Below are 21,817 nucleotides of genomic sequence, written 5' to 3' on the forward strand. Positions count from 1 at the left end.
CTACTATGTCAAATGCAACATGTACATAATTATATTTGTTAACTGAAACTACGTTGTATAATATCTTAATTGCAAGTACATAATATGGATAGACTCTACAATGCAAATAGTGCATTATCATCCACGATATAACGATTAAGAAACCTCTCCTATATAGATTGGGTGGCCAAAGGCCTTGTGGTCAAGCAGCATAGCCATGGTCTTGACCCAAGTGAGAGGTCACAGGTTCGATCCCCAATTGGTCGTTGGCTCTTTGTGTTTCAATAGGTTGAACAATTTAGGATTATTTCCCTCCCTCTTTTAAAAAGATGTACGTTAGGCGGGATTTTTGCAACACTAATATGATACATTATTTTTATGCACATAATACATTATTTTTATGTATAAACTATATTATTTTTATACTAAATGGTCATTATTTGAATGTATACAAAATAGTACCAAAATAATTACTTGATGGTTCATTATTTATATGCATAAATTTAATTATTTGTATGCATAAGGTTCATTAGTTGAACATGTACGAACTGATTAAAAGTTGATTGTTTAAACATGTATATTTAAACTCATTTATGCTATATATGAGATTCATTATTTATATAACACAATTAGACTTATTCAGCACATGCACCCCTCCCTCTTCTATTTAAAAATATAACATTCAGTAAATTAAAATTCATTATTTGTATACATAAGGTATACTATTTTTGTGAATATATTTTGATGCACCAAACAGATCAAAGTAGGCTATAATCTGGTCTAATTAGAATTTAAACCATTACCAACACTATTTGGAACGATACTTTTCTAAACCCAATAATTTACGCCAATGAAAATTGTGTGTTTGCAGACTGTTTTTCACGACACAATTTGCGTCAAACTAATTAACTGCGTTCACCATTTCATTGTAATACTATTACCCCCACGGAAGTACGTACGTGCTATTCACTACTTTACCGGTACTACTAGCTAGCCTAACTACTCTTTCAATAGTTATATAAAAAGGGTTTACCTTGTAAAGTGGACTCGTGTTCAAAATGATAGCATTTCAATTGTCATGATTAACACCGTGTCGTTTCTAGATATTAAGTTTGAGTTTATAAACATACCGTGTTTAGTTTATGAATATTAAGCTTTGAGTTTTTGAAAATATTAAAATATGTTATGAGCATATAATAGAGTAAATATTGTAGTGTTTAATTTATGAACATTAAGCTTTGAGTATATAAACATATAGTGTAGTTTCCGAACATTAATCTTTGAGTCTCAAAACACATAGTGTCTAGTTTCTAAACATTAAGTTTTGAATTTATGAAAATATATATGAAATTAAAAAAAAAAAACAATTAGGAATTTCGAAAAAAAAAAAAAAAAAAAAAGGATGTCCTTTTAGACCAAGGTCCATCTTGCAAGGAAAATATTGGTCGACAATATAATTTGTGGCTTTTTTAGGATGGACAAACACACACACACACACACATATATAAGCTAAGGATGTAGTGATAAAAATACAATAGAAGATAAATAAGAACCAATCTCAGTCTTACATCTATAAAAATTCAATAGATTTGATCAGATTTAAAAAAAAAAACAAAAAAAAAACGTGCAGTAGCGTTTTCGTAATTATCATCAACTCCACTCGGAAAAACACGCATCTTAAGTTTGACCAATACCAAAAATATAATTACCAAATTGTCACAGCATTTTTTAATAATTGTTAATCTTAGACGTTGATTTTAGCAAGATCAATTACTCTCCTCTCGCCGCACATGAGCACACCATCCACATTTGAACTATATTATATATATATATATATATATATATATATATATATATATATATATATATACACACACACACACGTCTATAATCAGGTGAGAACCAGGCCCAAATATATAAAATTTCCAAATGTGTTGTAGCTATTGGTGTAAAATTTCCAAATGTGTTGTAGCTATTGGTGTATGAATATGAAAACTGTCTGCATTGTGTTATATATATATATATTACTATTTCGGGTGAAGAATTAGTTGTGTGTTCATAAAATTTTGTCTAAACTTGTAAGTACCAATAATTCAATATTTATTAACTTGTACTTCAAAAAAACAAAAACTTGTACTTGATATTGTTATCCATCTTTCTTGATTATAACTTTATAAGACCACCACTCATCAGTGTTCTATCCACCAACTCACAAACTCTAGTGCAGAAAATGGATCTACTCTCAAAAACCACATCAATAAGCCCATGCCTCTTTGTTTTCTCCTTCACCAACGTAGGAAATATCACTGCAGGGATGAAATGTAAACCCACAACTCCAACAAAATGTGCCACCATGAATTCTTTCAGTCCTGCCAGTGAACAAATCACAGAAATCGCCGCGCCCAAGAAAACGCCGAGGCCTGGCCGTCCCAATTCGTGCCCTCTAACCCCGGTGGACTTCCTGGAAAGAGCCGCGACGGTGTACGGCGATTGCCCGTCGGTGGTGTACAACGACACGGCGTATACGTGGTCGGAGACCCACGAGCGGTGCTTGAGACTGGCGTCGTCCATTTCGCGTCTGGGGATCGAGAAGAACGACGTCGTTTCCGTCCTGGCGCCGAATATTCCGGCCATGTACGAGCTCCATTTCGCCGCGCCAATGGCGGGCGCAATTCTCAACACCATTAATCTCCGTCTTGACGCTAGGACAGTCTCCATTCAGCTCCTCCACAGCGAGTCCAAGCTCGTTTTCGTGGACCGCCAATCCAGTTCTTTAGTCCTGGAAGCCATTTCTTTGCTCCCGACAACCTCGTTATCTCAACGTCCCATTTTAATTCTCATTTCTGACGATGAAGAAAGCGATTTTCGGGGTTTCCATGATTGTTACGAGAACATGGTACGAGGAGGCGATCCGGGGTTCAGTTATGTGGGCCCGGAGAGCGAGTGGGACCCGATAGCTTTAAATTACACGTCCGGCACCACTTCTTCTCCCAAAGGCGTACTCTACAGCCACCGGGCGGCGTTTAGTGTCACATTCACTAGTTTGCTTCATTGGTGGGTCCCCCGGCAGCCTGTGTACTTATGGACGCTGCCGATGTTCCACGCCAACGGGTGGAGCTACACGTGGGGCATGGCGGCGGTGGGCGGCACTAACGTTTGCCTCCGCCGCGTCGACCCTGCATCCATCAACGATGCTATTGAAAAACACGGAGTGACCCATATGTGCGGCGCGCCGGTGGTGCTTAACATGCTAGCGAATTATAATTGCGCTAATAGAAAGCCGCTCGCCTCTCCCGTTGATATCCTCACGGCCGGGGCTCCGCCGCCGGCCGCCGTGCTTGAAAGGGTCGAGGCCTTGGGTTTTCGAGTGAGCCACGGGTACGGGCTGACGGAAACTGGGGGATTAGCGGTGACTTGTGCATGGAAACGCGAGTGGGATAACTTACCGGCTCCGGAGAGAGCGGCGATCAAGTCAAGGCAAGGAGTGAGAAGCGTTGGATTCGCCGGCGCCGATGTAGTGCACCCGCACACCGGAAAGAGCGTGAAACGAGACGGGAATATGGTCGGAGAAATCGTGTTAAGAGGCAACAGCGTCATGCTCGGGTATTGCTAAGTTTGTCTCATATAAAGATTAGGAAATTCTCTCGTATAAGTAATCCCTAAATCTTGTCTTTTTTGTCTTTTTCACCTTTTGTCTAAGTGTTGCAAAAATTCTGTCTAGATGTTGATATCGATTGACCACTTAGTGTATAATCATAATCGGTAGTTTAGGCGGTGGGAATGCTGATTAGGCGCTAGACGCCTGCCAGCCGCTTAGCGTATAACTATAACTAATGATCTAGGCGGTGGGAATGTTGATTAGGCGCTAGACGCCTGCCAGCCGCTTAGCGTATAACTATAACTAATGATCTAGGAGGTCACCTGCCTCCTAGGCACCGAGTAGACCGCCTAGTCGGCCAATTAACTTTTTTTTTTATAGGTCATTTACACAAAACTACATCGTTTTGGGTGGAATAATTTTAAATTGTTCAAATTTTATATTTTTTAACATAATATTTAATATTTTAGTATTAAATATTAAAGTATTAAATAGTTGCCAAATAACATGTAGTCATGAGATGACTCTACAAATGAGAGATCATGGGTTCGAGGAAAGCTTAGTGATTTTTTCAACTATTTTTATTATTATTTCTTGTTCTTGTTTATCTCAAATAGGTACTTAAAAGATCCGGAAGGAACCTCAAAATGCATGAAAGAAGATGGGTGGTTCTATACCGGCGATGTTGGAGTGATCCACCCTGACGGGTATATAGAAGTGAAAGATAGATTGAAAGATGTTATCATTTGCGGGGGCGAGAATTTGAGCAGCGTGGAGGTGGAGTCCGTTCTGTACATGCATCCGGCGGTGGACGAGGCGGCGGTGGTGGCGCGGCCGGACAAGTTCTGGGGGGAAACGCCGTGCGCTTTTGTGAGTTTAAAGAAAGGGATGATGGCGAAACCGACGGAGAAAGAGATGAGGGAATTCTGCAAGGAGCGTCTGCCGCTTTTCATGGTGCCAAGAAAGGTGGTTTTCTTGGCGGCGCTTCCCAAGACGTCAACCGGCAAAATTCAGAAGTTTTTGCTTAGGTATTTAAGCTCTGCAGACGCCATGAATGCTAATCTGAGTGCCATTGGGGTTGAAATTAATCAAGCTTAGACATCATTTCCACTAATTCTGGGCTCCAAGTTTGTTTTGTTTAGACCTTGTAATAATCTATAATAATAATGTGAATGTGACAATCTCTTATAACTACTGCAATTAACAAATTATAGTTGCAGTTAATAAATTAGGTATTTACAATTACTATAATATGTAAGTTCAATTTATTTATAACCACATTGATATAGCTAAATACGGACACAAGTAAAACCGGAAAATACGACCTCTTATTGCCTCAAAGATCCAAACCCGGTTACAAGCCAAGTAAATGCTTGAAGGGCTCGGCAGGTCAGCAGTGGGCTTCCCTACTGTCCGAGCTCTCTCTAAGTCTTTTTCAAGAAACAGCCAAAAGATCATCTCTCTCCTCATAAATGCGCTATTTATAAGGGGGGGAAAAGTGCGGTTGCCGGGCCTCCGGCATGACGGGAACGTGGCGCGCATGCGCCCGCCTTACTCTACGCCCAAGCGGGAAAGAGTACGTGGCAGTCATTGACACGCCGCGTCGCGAGCCCTTCGGGGGTACTGTTCGGCCCGTGACAGCCGACCTTACAGCAGCCCCGACCAACCGATCACCCGACCGCACGTCCTCCGACCAGGTCCGAAGTGTATCCGACCGATCCTGGAGTATATTCACTATCACACATAATCTATTAATTAAATGCACATGATGTGGAGAATGATTCATTGTGTACAAAGTCAATAGTAAGGATTAACTGAGAGGTTATTTAGTCGACTCATCATGATTTACCTACCCTAACATTTCTTGAGTATGGGTTCTGGCTATTAAATCTTCCCAATTATTACCCATAAAACGTATTAATTACCTATTTATTTTCACATTTATCACCCATTAACCCCCAGTTAAAACCTATTAAATACCCATAATATCCCATTAATTAGCTAGTCGTAAAATTACCATTACCTTCCCTACTCATTATACTACAATAAAAAAGTTAAGAGTCATAGAACAAGAGGGGTGGGGGGGCTCCATCATTCTAGAGAGACCGACCATTTCATTTGTACAATATTACATAATAGTGAATTTTGGCTTGGTACCGTCTAAAAATTTTCACATTTCGGTTTCCAAGTTAAAATTCTTGTCTCATCTATTTTTTCCACTTATTTATATTTTATTATTTACTTCTCATCGATCGGTTATGTTGGTCCGGCAAGTGACTACCCCCAAGTCACAAAACCAACATTAGCACCGTCGGTAGGGAACGATGTGTATTTTAATATATTAAAGATATATTATTTGTGTACTGAATGTACATTGTTAAAAGTATATTATTTAAATATTAAAAATAAATTATTTTATATACTATCAAATGATATACATTCAATATATAAATAATATACCTTTATTATATTTAAAATATACATTTTATTCATGATGTTCCACCAAAAACAAAAACAAAAACAAAATGCCATGAGACATAGTTGTCAATCATTATTGCATGGACCATGGTCCATGTAATAATTTGCCGATAGCTGATATACCAAGTGATGTGAAGTGGGCCGATTTAGTCTAGCCTAACTCAGTCCTACATGGACTTCCGCACAATTTTCGGTCATTTAGTGTTGGCCCATATTAGAATGTATACGGGTCAATTCAATCTAAACCTTCGTAATGTTGGTTCTGCTTGTCCTACATAATTTATTATAAAAATTTAAAAATCTACGTTGGAAGTTAAAACTATTACAACTTGCAGACTCACACGTTACAACATGAAACTTTTAATTTTTTTATTTTTTAAATTCTACTGACTCTATTAGATTATAGTATCTGTTCATACATACTTTCCCAACCTATTTTAGCACAAAGACTTAACAATGTCTAATTTCTCAATCTATTGTAGTATAAAGAGTCGACAATGCCTCTCATGACCTTCCATATAGGAAAGTCACTACATGTCATCTGAACACAAGATGTTTGGCTACAACATGAAATTTTAAGTTACTACATTAAGAACAATGTTGTTCAAGACATAAGTGTAACCGTCTCTTTTCTATAGCAGGTTGCAGGATCAATTGCCCTTCAAATGTTTTTTTTTTCGTTTTTTCTGTTTAAAATGGGTCACACATGTGCGAGACCGCCTTACAAATTTTTTAAGTTACAATTTTAGCTTACAAGTTAATTTTAAAAAAAAAATGTTGATGTGGTCTAGGCTCGAGCATTTTCATATGTAGCTATGCGCACTAACCCCTAATGTCAAATTATTATTGTGTGAACCATAAATAAAAATACACTATTTGTGTACACAAAGTACATTATTTGAAAATAGATTATTTGAGTACTGACGATTCCGGTTCCAGAACCGTCAAAATAAAAATAAAAAAATTAATTTTTTTTAAAATTTTTAAACTTTCAAAAGCCAAACTGGCAAAGCCGTGAAACACGGGTTTGGCAGTTTGGCATCAGATTGTGGTCCAGTAGGCAGTGGCCTACAGGGCTGTTCGCCTGGCTTCATGGCCATTGCGCCAGCCCGCAGCCGAGTTTTTACCTTGCACACAGGAATCATGGAAGCACTTTGTCGACAGATTTTGGTCTCAGGTCTCTTGTCAAAACAAGGTGGTGATACAAACACTTTTTGAATGTACAAATGAAATGTTTTTTTCTTTTTGTCCAGAATATATTAAAGCATGTGGTCTTGCTAATTTGACTGGTCAACACAGAGCATGGCCCTGGCCCCAGGTAGGAGTGACTGCAGTTCGGTTCTGATTCCGAACCGTCAGTTCACGGTTCCAGAATTACACAAACCGGAACCAGAACCTTATATTAAGGTTATGGTTCTTGTTCAAGAACCGACGGTTCCTGTTACAATCGCCGATTTAACTTCTTTTTTTTTTTAGTATATATAATTATATATAATATGTTTTGTTTTGGTTTTTTTTCTCTAATTTTTATATATCAGTGTGACAGTGTGTGTGTAATTGTGTATATAATATAATATATAATGTGCGTGGGGTGTGTGTGTATAATATAATTATATATGTCAATTGTCATATGTGCCTGCAGTGTGTGTATATAAATTATAATATAATATATAATATGAGTGGTTCTAGCTCTAGATGGTGTGTGTGTATACTATATATAAATAATATAATGTATATGTGACTGTGTGTGTCAGTGTGTATATACTATATAAATAAATATAAGATAATATATAATGCTCTAGCCTGCCAGTAAATATAATTCTACTGACTCTGATATGTTACAATGTAGTATCTGGTTTTGAAAAATCAATCTTTTTTAAAGAATGAGAGTGTACGATTATTACGCCAATTAAAGTGATTATGTACTCGACAATTTTGTATGAAAATGATATGGGGTGGTATCAAATTCATTAATCACATCATATATTACAAATTTTAAAATAATTAAGTAGTATTAACTGCTAAAGATCTTGTGGTCTGATGGCACCTAGTTGCACTCTTAAATGGGAGGGGTGGTTTCGAGCCTCATATATAAACTGAGATTAATGCGAATCGTCACATGGATACAACTGTGTTTGTACAATTTAAGATAGATTGCTGATCCAGGAGAATCACGCCTTAATTTTTCAATTATATTTAATTTGGGTTTCCAATACATGTTTGGGCACGACATCTGTGCTTAACTCGGAATATATAGCTAGATTAATATGCAGTGTGATACACACCTAATAAAATATCAAACCAAATTAAATCTTATAAATGGTTTGTTGACTGCCTTACAATGTCATCAATTTTGTGGCATATTATTGTATAATGAGTCACACTATGTGAAACCGTCTCACGAATCTTTATCTCAAAGATGGGTCGGGACGGGTTGGATCAATATGAAAATGTAATACTAATCAAGAATAAAATGTTTGTTACGGATAAGCTAGGAAAAGTGTAATACTTTTGATTAAAAAAAAATGTAATGCAGTATTGCATGTTGAACGGGAATTCCAACTTACTTTCTGTCCATTTCTCATTAATAATGAAAAGTTGTGATTTTTAACAAATTAAAGTATACGCTTGCAAAAAAAAAATTACCGACCAAACTTTTTGTTGGTCGGAAATGGCGAGAATTCCAACAATCAAGTGGAAAGGAGAAGAGTGAAATAAATGAATTTCACCATCCTCAAACCGCTATAAAAATTAAATTAAATTATCTATCTCATTTACTTTATACCTTTCAATTTGTTAAATATCATACTTATCATTTTTTAACATAGTGGGTTTTTTGGTGAGATCATATCACGGATCCTTATATGCAATATGAGTCGGGTAATGATAGAAATGTATTACTTATGTTGAAAAATCATTTTTTCAAAAAATATTTTCTAGATTTCTAAATGGACCCTAAGTATTGTTCAAACTGTACTAAAAATGTTCTCAAAACGCTTCAATTCCATACTTGTGGTAATTGAATGTACCTATAAACAAAATCGCATGATTAAGCCTTAAGCCACGCTAGTTTTGGGGCATTTCATGTACAAAATGGACCAAGTAAAGAAGTTAAAGTATGGGTAATAAAGCACTTATATATCAAGAACATAGAAAGTTATTTGCTTGAAAATTGTCTAAACCCCTTACACTTTGCCCAGGGAGGGGTATTTATTACACCGAATTAAATGGTTCCCTTAATATTCCATAACTACGCCTACTTGATTACATGGAACATAATTGTTTTTTTTTTTTTTTTGAATACTACTGACTCTATTACAATGCAGTATCTGTTCATAATTTGTTATAACCGTCCCTAATCATAAAAATGCATTTCTAATATACTGAAAGTATTATTTATATACTAAATGTACATTATACAAAATAATTTACTTTCAATAATACTCAAATAATATACTTTTTATAAATATAATGTGCATTTTTAATATATCAAAAATATATTATTTTTGTACTGAATATATATTATTTAATAGTATTCAAAATAATGTAATTTTAGTATTTAAATAATATATTTTCAAATAATATATACTTTATATACATAAATAATGTACTTTTTATTTGTTGTCCACACACATATATGTATGAATCATGCTCCATAGAATAATGGTTAGAATATATCATCTGGGCTTGGCTATTTCTGCCATTATATTGGTTTTAATATATGGAGCGTTTGGTTTATGCCAATAGATCACAAGACGTACGCTAACGTGTAAAATGATTGAAATAATAATTTAATTTGTCTTTGAATAATACTAATCAAATATAGGTAGAAAACAAAATTGGTTCCCCTCCCAAGAAAAACTACTAAAACACATGGGAGTTAGTAATTTCTAGGGGTGAGAGCAAAAAGGGCAGAAAAACCAAACCAACCACAGAAAATTTAACTGCCTGAATATTTTGGTTTTGATTCGTTTTCGATTACCCACCTTAAAAATTTTTGATTATTTTAATTTTTCATCCGAGATTATCAATTTTTCAAAAGAAACTAAAAAAAATCGATCGAAACATTAAAAGTTAATCTAAAAAAATCTAACCTCTATCTAATTTACATTTTTAAGTCCATAGTCTATCACATTAATTTTAATTATTTATTGGTTTATATGACATTTGTTACGGAGTATAATGTATGAATATAGTTCATTTATATATTCTTTTTCTTTTGAGTACTATCGACTATGTTACAATGTATTATCTGTTCATAGTTCATTTATATCTTAATAATCGAATATTGTATTCGATAATATTAATTTTAATTGTGTATACATATTAATATATTATTATTTTTCTTTAATATTTTAGTATTTCATCATTAGTCAAATGAATAAAATAATTTTAACTATTTCTATGGTATCACATCGAAATAAGCAAATTACTTAAATTTGTTGGGTTTCCCTCATCTTAATCCACAATAAATAAATAAATAAATAAATATATATATATATATATATATATATATATATATATATATATATATATATATATATTCATAATCATGTGTAGTTGCGTCTTAACGTGCTGTCAATGTGACTGCACCACTATATATACAGATATACGCCACTGAATGTTAGAAAATGTACCACACAAATATGCACCTTTAGGTACACATCACCAAAAAAATACATCACTAGGTATGCAAATATATATTGCATAGTGTTAGGAAATGCACCATAGGTATGCAAATATATTTTGCACAGTGTTACGAAATGCATCATTACGGACATGGGAGTTATGTTGCATTATTTTGGATGTGTAGTGTGTTTTTTTTGTGTTTTTATATAGATAGTGATGTATTCTACACAGACTGCAAGGGAAGATGCGTCCATGAATAGAAATCTCTCTATATATATGTGTGTGAGAGAGAGATAGAGAAAGATTATATTAAAACAGAAAGAGCATCCTGCCTTCCTTAATAGTTTTGGGTTTTTCATCAGATTTTTGTGGGCCCCAACATCCACCACATCATTCACTATCTCACTCAATCTTAAAAACTCTTTCCCCATTAGTTTTAAGCTTTTTCTCAGTTTTTTGTGGACCACCATTTTATCACTATATTTTAATTATTTTTTATTTTTTATTATAAAAATTATAATTACAATTATTATTTTTATTATATTTAAATTACACGTATCAAATAAAAATAAATTTAATAACAAAATTTTAAAAAATTAAAACAAAAATAAGTTGGCCGAAGTTGGCCGTTGAAGGCCAACTTAATTTTTTTTTTTTTTTTTAAATATCATTAGCTGGCCCGCCTGGCCACTTAAAAAAATTAAAAAAAAAAATTAAATCACAAACAAAATGGCCGTTGCCATTTTGATTTCTGAGAGTGGCCCCAGTGTCAGATGATCAGCGCCCAGCAGCTCACACGCGTCTCACTTCTCTCTTTTTTTTTTTTTTTTTTTTTAAAAAAAAAAAAAAAAAACCTGACATAAGTGATTGTTGCAGGAGAAAAATTTCTCTAAATTGCACAACCCCATTTGTTTAAAAAGCTTGTGTGTCAGTTTGTTTTCTTAAAATTTGTGTATAATAACACTAATGGGAGGGCCTAAAACTTTATATATATACACGTAAAAGATGATATAAATACAGAAAGATCAGAGCATCCTAAAACTCTCCGCTCCATACAATACAATGGCGTCTGTGAACTCTGCAAGAAAATGTGATACTAAAAGTGAAGTGATAGTGGTGGTGGTGCCCTTCGTGGCGCAGGGCCACATGAATTTGATGGTCCATTTGTCTCGACTCATCGCGTCCTACAACTTACCGGTCTACTTCGTGGGTTTAAGCGTGGACATCGCGGCCGTTAAGCGACGGATCGAAGGGTGGACCCCATCCGACTATCCCACGCTGCGTTTCCACGACTTCCCCGAGCCTCCGGGGTACCTCTCCAACACCAATCCCAGTGCGGAAGGCCAATCCTACGTGGACTTCCAAGCCTCAGCCATGAACGCCGCCGCGTACTTGCGCCGCCCCGTCGGAGACCTCCTCGAGGAGCTATCGGCAAAGTGCGAGAGGCTGGTGGTCGTTAACGACGCCCTGATGATTAACGCCGTTAAGGACGTGGCGGCTTCCGCGGAAAACATGGAGACCTATAACTTCTATGTGGGGTCCGCTTTCCACGACGCCTCGCTCGTGTGGGAGGTCTTGCGTAAAGCCCTTCACTTCCCGTCATTTCTTTGGAAATTCGTCGGGAAATTTGTTCTCCCGGCCGGGGCCGTAATCCCGGACCGGCTTCCAATTCCGTCCACTTGTTTCCCGTCGGAGTTCTTTAAGTTCATCGTGGATCAACGCCAGAACCACCACGCCTTCTGCAAGGGCAGTATTTATGACTCGTGTAGAGCGATAGAGGGTCCGTATCTAGACCTCCTCGCAATGGTCTATAAGCTAGCGAGAAAAGGGCCTGTTTGGGGGATTGGTCCGTTCAACCCAGTGGTTACTAAACAAAACACAAAGAGCGACGAGGATTCTTCATCACGCCACCCATGCCTCAAATGGCTAGACAAACAGCCCCCAAAGTCGGTCATCTTCGTCTCGTTCGGCACCCAGACAATTCTCTCCGACCCGCAACTCTACGAGCTAGCGGAAGGCCTAGAGCAAAGTGGTCAAAGGTTCATTTGGGTGGTCAAAGATCTGACCAAAGGATACAAAAACACCCAGATAAAGGCGCCGGCCGGGTTCGAACAGAGAATTGAAGGGCGTGGGCTTATTCTCCAAGACTGGGTACCCCAATTAGAGATATTAGACCACGTTTCCACTGGCGGGTTCTTAACTCATTGCGGGTGGAATTCAGGCATGGAGAGCATGTGCAGGGGAGTCCCCCTAGCGACCTGGCCTATCCAATATGACCAGCCTAGGAATGCCATTCTAATCACAGAAGTCCTTAAAACCGGGATTGCCATCAAGGATTGGGAGCGTAGGGATGAAATAATAACGTCCACCACAATCAGCAACGCTATAAGAAGATTGATGGCGTCTCAGGAAGGAGAGGATATGAGGAATAAGGCGGCACAAGTGGGGAAAGCCGTGAAGGAGTCTGTGATGGAAGGTGGCATTTCTCGCCTGGAGATGGATAATTTCATTGCCCAGATTACTAGATAAATAACTTTTAATTATATTGTTTGCTTTTGTTATGGTTATAGTGAGTAAGAACAAATAAAAGTAGGATGGTGTATGTGCATGCATGCCGGCCTAGAATTGTACTTCGCATCTGTGTGTAGCATAGAGCTAAGGGACGCTCATCGCCACTACTCAAAGATTTATTTCTATGTACTTATGTTCAATATAATGTTATTGTGTTAATTAATTTACTCATTTTAAATGAATGGTGTATCTAAAGTAGGTGGAATTTCAATCATAAAAAATGATTGGAAATATCCATCTCGAATCAAATATAGCACAGTTGAAAATATCAAGTAGTGAAATTATTTTGATAGAAAGCTCAAATAAACCCATATACAATTCAAGTGCTCAATTAATTTCTTGATCTAAAATAAGAGCTAATTTGACACATAAACTATTTAAAATTTTTACATTTATCATTCTTTCTAAGTTCCCTCGGTTACCAATTCATATTAAGATTTAATTAAAAAAGGTTATTGCCATGATTTTTATTAAGGCTATAAATTAAAATCAAGAAACCTTATTAGTATGTTCTTCATCTTCGACCTCATCGGATTCTTTAGCTTACAAGTTAAGTATTTAAAAAAAATTAAAAAGTTGATGTGGTCTAGGCTCCATGCCAACAGTTCCATATGTAGCTATGCGCACAAACTCCCTAATGTCCAATCACACAGCTGTGTGAATTATAAATAAAAAGTGAACTGTACTATTTGTGTACATAAAGTACATTATTTGAAAGTATATTATTTGAATATTAAAAGTACATTATTTTGTATACTACTAAACATCATACACAAATAAAGGCTCTGTTTGGCAAAACTTATTTAGGAGCTTATATGTTATTTTAAGCTTAAGCTCTGTTTGGTAATGCTCTTAAATAATTAATAGTGGTCAAATAAGTTAAAATTGCCTATAAAAAACAGAGCTTATAGCTTATTTAGGAGCTTTAGAATTTTGAAGTTATAAAAAAAATGATTAAGCAAACTCTTAGATTGATTTTTAAACCAAATCAAACAATTAATAGTGATCAAATAAGTCAAAATTGCCTAATAAGCTAATTATTTTACCAAATAGGGTCATATATTAAAAAAAAATTAAAGCAATTAAATAGTATTAGCGTGATCCACGCAAATAAACTGAGATTAATGCGAATCGTCAAAACACATGGATACAACTGTGTATGTACAATTTAAGATGCTGATCCAGGAGAATCACACCTTAATTTTTCAATTTTATTTAATTTGGGTTTCCAATACATGTTTGGGCACGTAATCTGTATTTAAATCGGAATATATAGCTAGATTACTATATAGTGTGATACACACCTAATAAAATATCAAACCAAATTAAATTAAATCTTATAATTTATAAATGGTTGGTTGCCTGCCTTACAATGTCATCAGTTTTGTAGCATATTATTGTATAATGGGTCACACTTGCGTGAGACTGTCTCACGAATCTTTTATCTCAGAGATGGATCGGGTCGGGCCACTATGAAAATATAATACTTGTATTGAAAAATGTAATATTAGTCAAGAATAAAATATTTATTACGAATAAGGAAAAATTTAATACTTTTGAGGAAAAATGTAATACATTATTGCATATTGAAAAAATTCCAACTAACTTTCTATCTATTTCTCATTAGTAATGAAAAGTTATTTCCAAAAAAAAAATAGTAATGAAAAATTGTGATTTTTAACAAATTAAAGTACCAACCAAACTTTTTGTTGGACAGAGATGTTGGTCGGAAATGGAAAGAATTCCAGCAATAAAGTGAAAAGGAGAAGAGTAATTACATCATCCTCAAATCGCTATGAAAATTCTCTCTCTCATTTACTTTATACATTTCAATTTATTAAATATCATACTTATTATTTTTTAACAGAGTGAGACTCTTGTGAATTCATATCACGGATCTTTATCTGAGAGACGAGTCGGGTAATGATAAAAATGTAATACTTGGAAAATGTAATATTAATCATGAATAAATGGTTTGTTACTTATAAGGAAAAATGTAATACTTTTAAATAAACGGGCTTTAGGGAGTGTATTCAATAAAAACTTTTAAAGACTTTTAAAGTGATGAATTTTAACCCAATGAGGTAGCTCAAGTGGCAAGTGATGAATTCCGGGAGAACCCATGTTCGATTCCCGCAAGTGACGATTCCCCCTAGGTCAGCTCCCGAGGACCCGTGAATTTACCAAAAAAGACATTCCTAGAATCTTTTAAACTTTCGTCAACTTTGTACGAGTTTATAAAAATCCATAGTACAAATATCCATAGAATTTTAAAAACTTTTTCATATTAAAAAGTCAATAAAAGTCATTAAAACTCTAAATTGAATACATTCTTACAAACATTCCCTAACTTCTATTAATATATTATTTATAATTTTCTTAAAAAATATTTTTATAAATCATAAATAAATTAATGCATTGCAAAAAAATATACATATTAATGGTCAAAACAATAGAGTATATTAAAAATATATACATAAAGAAAATATAATCTATTTTCACTAATAAATATAACCAATAAAAATTAGATTTCAGTGGTTGTGAAGGAGGCTATAATTTGCAGTGGTAATGAAGTACAGGAAGCAAGTGTAACTAATCCAATTTGTAAAAGCAAAGATGTATTTGGACGTAAGTATCTGAGAAGCTGCTATTCGTAGCAGATTTTTGCTGACAGCAGGCAGCAACTTTTTACTTGCTGCGTCGCTGTAAAAATTTTTGCTTGTGAATGGCATCAAATAATAATTTTTGTTATGATTTTATTTTATAAATATGTATGAAAATAAAAACTATATGAGTATTTATAAAAAGTTTGAAATATACAGTAAAATAAAATTTTATAGAAATAGATAATAAGTTTGTCTAGTTTAATAGAGGAAAAAAGTTTGTAGAGAAAATTGAAAAGTTAAACAAAAAAATTATATAATACAAATATCTTATAGCTAATTTAATCTACATTAATTTTATTATTAAACCAAAGCATATAAAGAAAATAAGGGGGAACACTTTCCCAACTCATAAGAGTCAACCACTTTAATTAAAATATGGAGGATCTGGTTCGCTGACCGAAGGGATATACCTAAAAACACAAGATGACAACTAATAATTAAGAGTTTTACAATAAAAAATAATAGAGCCTAAATAAGACATATCCGACCTCGGACTAATTAATTTTTTTAAAAATAATTAGCCGATAACATAACAAATTTTAGAAAAAAAAATTTATTAGTAAGGCCAAAACTTGGCAGGATCCTCTCCAAGCAAAAGTGCCCTGAATATGGCTTCACAAATATCGGCGTCGTAAACAAGGCAGTGGCCACCTTCTGGGACTTCATAGTACCGAATCCAACGTAGTTTTCTTGCAACATATCTCTGTAAATCCACGTTTATGAACTTGTCCTGGCATCCCTGCCATATCTGCACCGACCCTTTCTTCTCCGGGAACGGGTCGCTCATCTCCAATGGATCAAATTCCCATTTACTGAAAAACGCCGAGAAATCCGAGCTTAGGTTGTCGAAAACCCTTTTGTCCTTCAACTTTTCCTGCATTGCATGGACAGCTCAACTGGTCATAGTGGTGAAGTTTATATTATGTTACGAGTAATATAATTAATGTTAGCATTATAGATTATTACTGCAGTGGGGGTTTCATGGCCGTTGGGTGCATTCTTGATAAGTTCGAGATCCCTGTCGCTATAATTCTTGTTATTTCTTGAAGGGTTTAGAGCTGCCCACCATTGCCCCAATCTGGGAGCATATTTTCCGATCCAGATCATGGTCCGGTAGATCATCTTCTTTCTCTGGTCGTTCTTGGTGAGGATATCTGGGATGGAGGGCCACTGGTAGTTCACCGGTGGAACCACCATGGCCACTCCTAGTAGCTTCTGGGGAATCCGTTTAAGGCAGCCCCATGTGGGGTAAGATCCCATGGAATTGCTGATCAGATAAAATTTGGGTCCTAAGTTTAGGAGCTCCGCTAATTCTTCAACATCCAAGGATTCACTGCTCTGGGTGCGCTTGGGATTGGGGTCACTCTCTCCATATCCGGCTCTGTCGAATAGAACTAAGTACACCCCCAGCTCCTTCATCAACTCCTGCTCGAATGAAGATTAGATTAGATTTGTTGGGCAAAAGCCCTGAAGATCAAAAGAGTTAAGTGCACCAATTAATCAGAGGCCTGAAAATCAAAAGAGTTAAGTGCACCAATTAATCAGAGGCCTGAAAATCAAAAGAGTTAAGTGCACCAATTAATCAGAGGCCTGAAAGACCTTATACTAACCTGAGGTGCAACGAAGTTCATGTCCTTGGAGCTATCGAAGCCATGAACCACAAGTACTTTGTAGTTGGCCTCATCTCTGGGGACACCTTTTTCTATGTAAGCTATAAATCTTCCGTCGCTCAATCTTATCTTTTTTGATGAACCATGAAACTTCCGGTTGTCGTCGGCGGCACATTCCGGCTGGTGGTCGGAGGAGTTGAAGCACAGAGGAGCTTCGGAAGCCGACATCACTCACCTGATTTCTTGGAACCCTTAGCTTTACTTACTCCACCTCGATTAAAAGTTTGGTAACCGGACCTTTAGCTTTTGTAGTTGTCTCTTACACCTAACCAAAATAAATAATGAATTAAATAATAAAAATGTGAATCACAATAAAAAATTTCACTTTTCTTCCTTGTTTTTGCCTTTCTGGTTACAGTTATATTGGACTTTAAAAATTATAGTGGACCATTTAAGGTAGAGATTTTAAGCCATAAAAAATGCAGCCAAAAGAGCAAGAATTTCTTAAAAATATTGAACCAGAGCAGAGGAAAAAGAAAACAAAACGCTACCATTGTTTAATCTGTACCAACCTAGGTCCGGGGCATACCTATATATATACGTATACATGTAATTAATTGTAAACCCAAACGGCAATATGTTTAAAATAAAATTTCACATTATACACGAAAAAAGATTTTTACGATCTATCACTATCTATCCCCTTCGATCTCCTTTTCTGTTTTCTTTGTGTTCTCTGTTTTGTTTTTCTTTCTTCTTTGTTTTCTCTTCATTTCTTTCTCTTGTTAGTTTCTCCCTGTTCCTCTTTGTTCTCTGATTTCTCTTCGTTGTTCTTTGTTTTCTCTGCTCTTTGTTGTTTATCCTTTCTTTCTCTGTTCCTTAGCTTGTTTTCTGCATCGTGTTCTCCCGTACGTTTGTGTTTTTATGTCACTTCCCTCTTTGCTATTCTCCTTTCTTTAATTTGTCTGATTTCTTGTGACGGATGATGCATCTTTTAGCAGACTTAATTGAGGTTTTGGTTGTGAAAGCTAAGGTTAGAGTTTCAGTTGAGTAGACGTCCAAGCAATCGTTATATCCTGCACCACGGTGCACATAGCAATGTGCACTCAGATTCCAAAACGACGTCGTTTCGATGTTAGTGGACGCGGACGCGAATGACTCCAAGGAATTCATTATCTATAATACACATAATCATTATCTAGAATACACAAACTCAATGGGGTAGCTCAAGTGTCAAATGAGCTCTCTTTGTGGGGAAGAATTCCAGGAGAACCTGGGTTTAATTCCCACAAGTGACGATTCCCGTCCGTTTAACGGACAGAGAAAAAAAAATTGAGCAAAAAAAATTATCTAGAATACACAGACCGACCGAAACGGGAAACGTGATTTTCAAAAAATGAACGATTAATTTACAATGCTCAAAACGACGTCATTTACGTACGTGGTGCACCACGGTGCATGGTATAATTTGCCACGTCCAAGGAAGAGCTTATATATGTTTCCAAACTGAACAAGGGTTTTTGCATTTGGGCCTTTATTGGGTTGGGTTAATTTAATGGTAAGCAGATTTTATTACTCCGTATTAGTGTAATTGAGTAGGTTGTATATATACTTCTTCCCTAAAATGTTGAATCTCTAACCCTAACGGCACCTCACACTCCGATCGATAGAGTATTTGGAGAATGTAAATTATTAAATTATATTGTGTGTACAAGGAATCTGTCCACTTTGAACATACTCCCAACACTATTGTTGCAGTGTTCTGAATATTGATCTCTTCCTCGAAATACCGCTTATTGGTCTCCGCGCCAAATTATTATTGTTATCATTTTAGGGATGAGTATAGTTTAAGTAGCTTTTTAGGGGCATTCGGTTTCAAGAATTACAAAGTAATGTTGCATTGAACTCTGACATAATAGTTGTTTGGTTTTAGTTAAATGAGACTAAGATTTTAAAGAAATGTCATGTTGTCTGCCACTTATGTTACAAGGAAATTTTATGTTTCACCTTTTGAATAAGTTCGGAAACATTTTCATTCCAATTTCTAATTAAATAAAAGTTTTCATTTTAGATTATTTCTTAATGGAATAATGTTTTGGGCATTGAACGTAACCTGAAAGTGCAATTAGGCCATTAAACAAAAAAAAAGTGCAATCAGGCCACTGAACACTCCAAATGTATGCAATTTCACCTGATAACAAGTTACCATCCATTTCATCAGGTTACTTGCTTACGTGGACGGTGAATTGACATTCTAAAATAATTTTTAATAATAAACCATTAAAATAAAAAATTAAAATAATTTAAAAATTAAAAAAAAACACACACATACACACCATAATAAAGCAAAAATTATTTTGTGAAAGAAGTATACTTTCCGTACATCATAATAATAATAATAATAATAATAATAATAATAATAATAATAAATTAATTAAATTTGATTCATCTACAGGTTTCTATCAAGGTGGCAAGGGTATTATTAAGGGGAGGGGTGGTTGCAGGTGTTTTATTATTATTATTATTATTATTATTATTATTATTTTAGTTTTTTTAAATTTTTAATTTTAATAGTTTATTATTACAAATTATTTTAAAATGCCAACTCACTGTCCACGTAAGCAAGTAAACTAATGCATGGTAACTTGCTATCAAGTGAAATTACATACATTTAGAGTGTTCAGTGGCTTAATTGCACTTCTTTTTGGTTCAGTGGTCTAATTGCACTTTCAAGTTACGTCCAGTGGCCAATTTGAACATTATTCCTTTCTTAATTAATCAAAAATTCAGTAACACATTTTTTATCGAATTCTTTTTTAAAATTATAGCCCAAAAAACTGAAAATGCACTCTATGGATCGGAAACAATGTAGGATATTGGTAAAGACAAATTTCCAAATGATAAATGCCTAATTATTCATATTTTCACCATACATTTAAGCTTATTTTTCTTTCCATTTGTTACAATTGTGTCCAAAATATTCCTTATTTGCTTCATTTGATCAATTGGGTGCGATTCTTTATCTTTGAGTGAAACTAAAAGATTTTAATTTTGAGTATTTTGAATGAATTTAGGGTCAATGGGAGCTAAGGGTGATGTGGTGTGCATTTGTTGTGAGTGCTTCAGTATTGGATTAAATTGTTATTTCAATTACTATTCAATTGCTTGTACTAGTTCACCTATATGACTGCTTAAGTAGTAGCTTAGTAGGTTATATGAATTAAGCAAAAATTTAAATATAATAACAGAAGCAATTTGTTTACCCAATTCAAAGTGTGATGATGAGTATCAATTCTTACTACTTTTATATGTATTTTTGACATCAAATTCATATGATTATGTGTTAAATGGAAAGTACGTCGTTAAGGTGACTTGGAGGCATTAATTGTAAAATCATGCAAATTGGAGCTCAATTGAATGTGTTTTGAAGTCATGCATATTGACACAAAAGTGTGTTCTGGGAGTTGTGGGAGGTCAAGAAAGTGAAAAGAACGAGTTGAAAGTACTATGACATGACCTGGGACCCAAAGGAACAAATTAAAGAAAATGAAAAAAAAGAGTACATTTTAGAGTGAAGATCAGGGCTCACACGGACACTCACGATCGTGTGAGTCAGCATGACAAATTATGCTTTGTTTTCCTTTACTAAGCGACATCTCGGTATTTTAATCATATCTCAGCGTAGAAATATCCAAATCAAATGTTTTAAATGACACTGGTAAGATAATTGAAAGAGTTACAATTCCTATAAAGACTATAAAGTCTAATTTGAATGTTTACAAGCTGAAAAATGACTTAGAAATCAAAATTGATGCACGTAGTAAACACTTGATCGCCTTCATTTACTTTTTACTGCATAGTAAGCTTTTATATATTCTTTCTTCAATTCCCAAAATGTTGAATCTCCAATCCCAAGGGCCCTCATGTTTCAGCCTGATAGAGCATCTGAGGGGATGTAAATCATAGTATACTGCGCACAAGGAGCCCTCATCATAATAAGACTCGATCAATGATCTTTCTTCCCAAACTTCACCCATGTGACCAATTGAACGGCCCATGCGGGCAGCTTTATATATTCTTGTCTTTACAAATTGATTTACTCCTCCATTCCTTTGTTGTCTTCAAGGTCCTTATTATTATAAGTAGTTACTGTACTTCTTGATGCGTAAACCCTTAAATCTTTAAAAGGAAATTTGTTTTTTTTTTTTAATATAAATTTGGGGTTTTTTTTGAGGGTATAAATTTGGGGTTTTAGAATACTAATTTGTTTGCATTTTGCTTCATCA

The 21,817-nt window shown here is 35.1% G+C and overlaps 3 protein-coding genes across 3 annotated transcripts; 2 read left to right on the top strand and 1 right to left on the bottom strand.

Moving 5' to 3' along the window:
* Positions 1-2,221: 2,221 nt before the first annotated feature.
* Positions 2,222-4,785, top strand: LOC116017314 (probable acyl-activating enzyme 9). The gene is made up of 2 exons (XM_031257876.1): positions 2,222-3,582; positions 4,195-4,785. Exons 1-2 carry the CDS (start codon positions 2,294-2,296, stop codon positions 4,673-4,675), a joined length of 1,770 nt encoding a protein of 589 aa, XP_031113736.1. The 5' UTR covers positions 2,222-2,293; the 3' UTR covers positions 4,676-4,785.
* A 6,940-nt stretch (positions 4,786-11,725) lies between these two features.
* LOC116017378 (zeatin O-glucosyltransferase-like) lies at positions 11,726-13,523 on the top strand. Its single transcript, XM_031257957.1, has one exon. It carries the CDS (start codon positions 11,747-11,749, stop codon positions 13,211-13,213), a length of 1,467 nt encoding a protein of 488 aa, XP_031113817.1. The 5' UTR covers positions 11,726-11,746; the 3' UTR covers positions 13,214-13,523.
* Positions 13,524-16,236: 2,713 nt separating this feature from the next.
* On the bottom strand, positions 16,237-17,851 carry LOC116017296. The gene is made up of 3 exons (XM_031257850.1): positions 17,532-17,851; positions 16,888-17,346; positions 16,237-16,795 (listed from the first exon to the last, which is right to left on the bottom strand). Exons 1-3 carry the CDS (start codon positions 17,757-17,759, stop codon positions 16,478-16,480), a joined length of 1,005 nt encoding a protein of 334 aa, XP_031113710.1. The 5' UTR covers positions 17,760-17,851; the 3' UTR covers positions 16,237-16,477.
* Between the last annotated feature and the right edge of the window lie 3,966 nt (positions 17,852-21,817).

This window comes from Ipomoea triloba, chromosome 4, assembly GCF_003576645.1.
Source record: "Ipomoea triloba cultivar NCNSP0323 chromosome 4, ASM357664v1".
Lineage (NCBI taxonomy): Eukaryota > Viridiplantae > Streptophyta > Magnoliopsida > Solanales > Convolvulaceae > Ipomoea > Ipomoea triloba.

Excerpts from the sequence above, each read along its gene's own strand:
- LOC116017314 (XM_031257876.1), top strand. The coding sequence starts at position 2,294 with ATGAAATGTAAACCCACAACTCCAACAAAATGTGCCACCATGAATTCT. Across the intron at positions 3,583-4,194 it reads GGCAACAGCGTCATGCTCGG|GTACTTAAAAGATCCGGAAG; the intron begins GTATTGCTAAGT and ends TATCTCAAATAG.
- LOC116017378 (XM_031257957.1), top strand. The coding sequence starts at position 11,747 with ATGGCGTCTGTGAACTCTGCAAGAAAATGTGATACTAAAAGTGAAGTG.
- LOC116017296 (XM_031257850.1), bottom strand. The coding sequence starts at position 17,759 with ATGTCGGCTTCCGAAGCTCCTCTGTGCTTCAACTCCTCCGACCACCAG. Across the intron at positions 17,347-17,531 it reads TGAACTTCGTTGCACCTCAG|GAGTTGATGAAGGAGCTGGG; the intron begins GTTAGTATAAGG and ends TCATTCGAGCAG. Across the intron at positions 16,796-16,887 it reads GCCATGAAACCCCCACTGCA|GAAAAGTTGAAGGACAAAAG; the intron begins GTAATAATCTAT and ends CATGCAATGCAG.